The 2,702-nt window shown below is 36.9% G+C and overlaps 1 protein-coding gene across 1 annotated transcript in view; it reads left to right on the forward strand.

The window, feature by feature from the left end:
* KCNQ3 (potassium voltage-gated channel subfamily Q member 3) overlaps positions 1 to 2,702 on the forward strand; it is a 124,356-nt gene that overhangs the window by 82,928 nt on the left and 38,726 nt on the right. Inside the window, exon 5 of the mRNA XM_072413227.1 lies at positions 941 to 1,036. Within this exon, the coding sequence (XP_072269328.1) occupies positions 941 to 1,036 (96 nt within the window). The remainder of the gene's footprint in view (positions 1 to 940; positions 1,037 to 2,702) is intronic.

Below are 2,702 nucleotides of genomic sequence, written 5' to 3' on the forward strand. Positions count from 1 at the left end.
CTCTTTTAAATGAGCAGAAAGTAGAAGCAAGCAGAATAGGACGAGGAAGACCATTCCAGAGTGTCGGGCAGCTCTAGAAAAGTCTTGGAGCCGTGCGTGTGATGAGGTTATAAGTGAGGAAGTCAATAGTAGGTCATTGGAGGAGCGAAGAGAGTATTTAGGGGTGTATTTTTTTTTACCAGGTCAGAAAGGTAAGTGGGACAAGAACTGTGGAGGGATTTGAAGGCAAAGCACAGGAGTTTGCATTTGATTCTAAGGTGATTTCAATGAAGAGAACTACAAAGAGATGCAGCAGAAGAGGAGCGGTGGGAAGGCCAGAGGAGTCTGGCTGCAGCATTCATAATAGATTGTAGAGGAGAGAGTCGGGTTAGTGAAATACATAAGAGAAGGAGGTTACAGTAGTCCAGACGAGAGAATGGCAATCAAATGCACCAACACACTCAAAAATTATTTCCATCCTCCCAAAAAAAATTTAGGATATAAAGGACACAAGTTAATGCAGTGCATTCATTGACCCTTTAATATGTTTTATAAATACATGCATGTTAACAATCTGAATTTAACCTGGTATCAGCCAACTTAGATCATAAAATCTCGAAGCTCAGCTCACCATGGATATCCTACCCCAGGGGGTATTCATGATGGATTTGGCTTACAGGAAGTAGACTGTATGGCACTGGGCATCATTCATGCCAAAAGAGCACAGTGTAGTGTAGTGGAGGAGTAGAGTGGCAGTAAAAATCAGCTTTCTTTATTCTTTTTATTTTAAAAAAAACTTTTTTTTTCTCATTTTTTTTGGAAAAATTACTTGGTGAAAAAAAGCAAAAGTCCAAAAAGTTTTAGATTTGTACAGATTGGCATTTTTTCTTTTTTTGCTCTGCTACACCTCAAGAATAAGAATTGACACCTACAAGTCAAGAATAACTTTTATGTTTTTTAGGGTATTTTGGGCTCTGGTTTGGCTCTTAAAGTACAAGAACAACATCGACAAAAACATTTTGAAAAGCGAAGGAAACCAGCAGCCGAGCTCATCCAGGTTAGAAATTCTTTTATTATGGTTCTTCGTGTGATGGAGATAATGTTACATTGATTGTGGAAAAAGAGGAAAAATGTCAGTGCTTCAAAAGATAGCTAATCAAATTACAACAGTCAATGTTTTAGTGCAAATTATGTAATTTTCTGTATTAAATCATCTGAAATCATTCTGTATTAAATCATCGTTCGTTCTGGTCTCTAGGGCTGGATTTTGCTCCTATGTAGCCCTAACTATCTCTCATCACAAGGGCATTAGGTATGTCTCCCTGCCATGGCACTTTCAACATTCCTCTCAGAAAGTATTCCCTTTCTTGTTCTTCCATATATATGACAAAAAAATTAAGAAATTTCATATTTATTAACCACAGGAATTTAGAGATTAGCCACTAGAGGGAGCAAACAAGAGGAGCCTTCTTCCTGCAATATGAGATATCAGCCACGCATGGAGTGCATTGTTTTCCATGAAGGAGTTGGCTAAAGTAGCTATACCATTGCAAGCTTTATGAGTGATTTAATAACGCTTTCCAAAACTAGAAAGGAAAGGAAATCCATACCACATACATTTATTGTGAAAGGAATTTAACATTAAATATTTTTAGATTTATGTTTAGCTTTATCCAAGAAAGTAAAAGTCTTCTGTAGTATTGTGGTTAGTCTGCACTGTTCGTATCTTAGAAAGCTTCGGATTATATTTTTGAGGAAGGCACAAGAGTCCTGCACGAGACAAGAGTGGCACACATCCAAGACCTGGATCAAGAGTAGTCATGTGGCTTCCAATGCAGGGCTTGGAGCTGCAATCCATGGAGTCTCCCCACACGTTCCCCCTGAGAATGTGCATAGATGGGTGGCTATGCTGGAGCTCCACAGGGACCCTATAGATGGAAATCAGGGATACAGAGATTGCAGGTGTTTGCCGAAATTCCAGCCTGCATACAAAAAGGAGAAAGTAGGGCAGGAAGTATTTGAGGAATGTTTCTATATAATATGTTTTGACTTTTACACAAGGGTTTTGTGAAACTTTTTTACACAATTTACATATTAGATATGTGAGCTTTCTGAGCTAAACCACCCTCCCATACATGTATAATATTTACTATAATATTTATTTACTAGCTCATTTATAGACTAAACATTATATACACTATACTACCATGTATATGTATGTACGTTATATGTGATGCGTGTACACACTATATAGAGCGCTATATATATGCTGTATAGAACTATATACATATATATATACGCTATAAGACTATACTATCATTTTTCAACACTCTATGCCTCAGTATAAATCTCCTTATATAGAACTATTTACATCAAATTAGAAGACACAGCATTCACATATACTCATATACTATAAAAAATTATTCAGTCTGTGACTCCTGTTCTACACAGCCTTTTCTCACAATTACTTATACTTATAGCTACATGACTCTCATCCTTTGATTTTTTATGGTTTGTAAATCACCTTGTTAACCCACAGCACTTTATTATTGTACCGATTAGCATATACATATTATGTGTATATACAGTAACTCCCAGTGATCCCTAAATCCCCTGAAGAAGATTGAATAAGGGTGAAATGCGTTGGGACAATTACATTACGATTATTCAAGCACTTCTTATCCTAGAACCATCAGTGTATAGATAATCAGTCCCCAACCTAC

Source organism: Pyxicephalus adspersus, chromosome 5 (genome assembly GCF_032062135.1).
Source record: "Pyxicephalus adspersus chromosome 5, UCB_Pads_2.0, whole genome shotgun sequence".
In the NCBI taxonomy this organism is placed as follows: domain Eukaryota; kingdom Metazoa; phylum Chordata; class Amphibia; order Anura; family Pyxicephalidae; genus Pyxicephalus; species Pyxicephalus adspersus.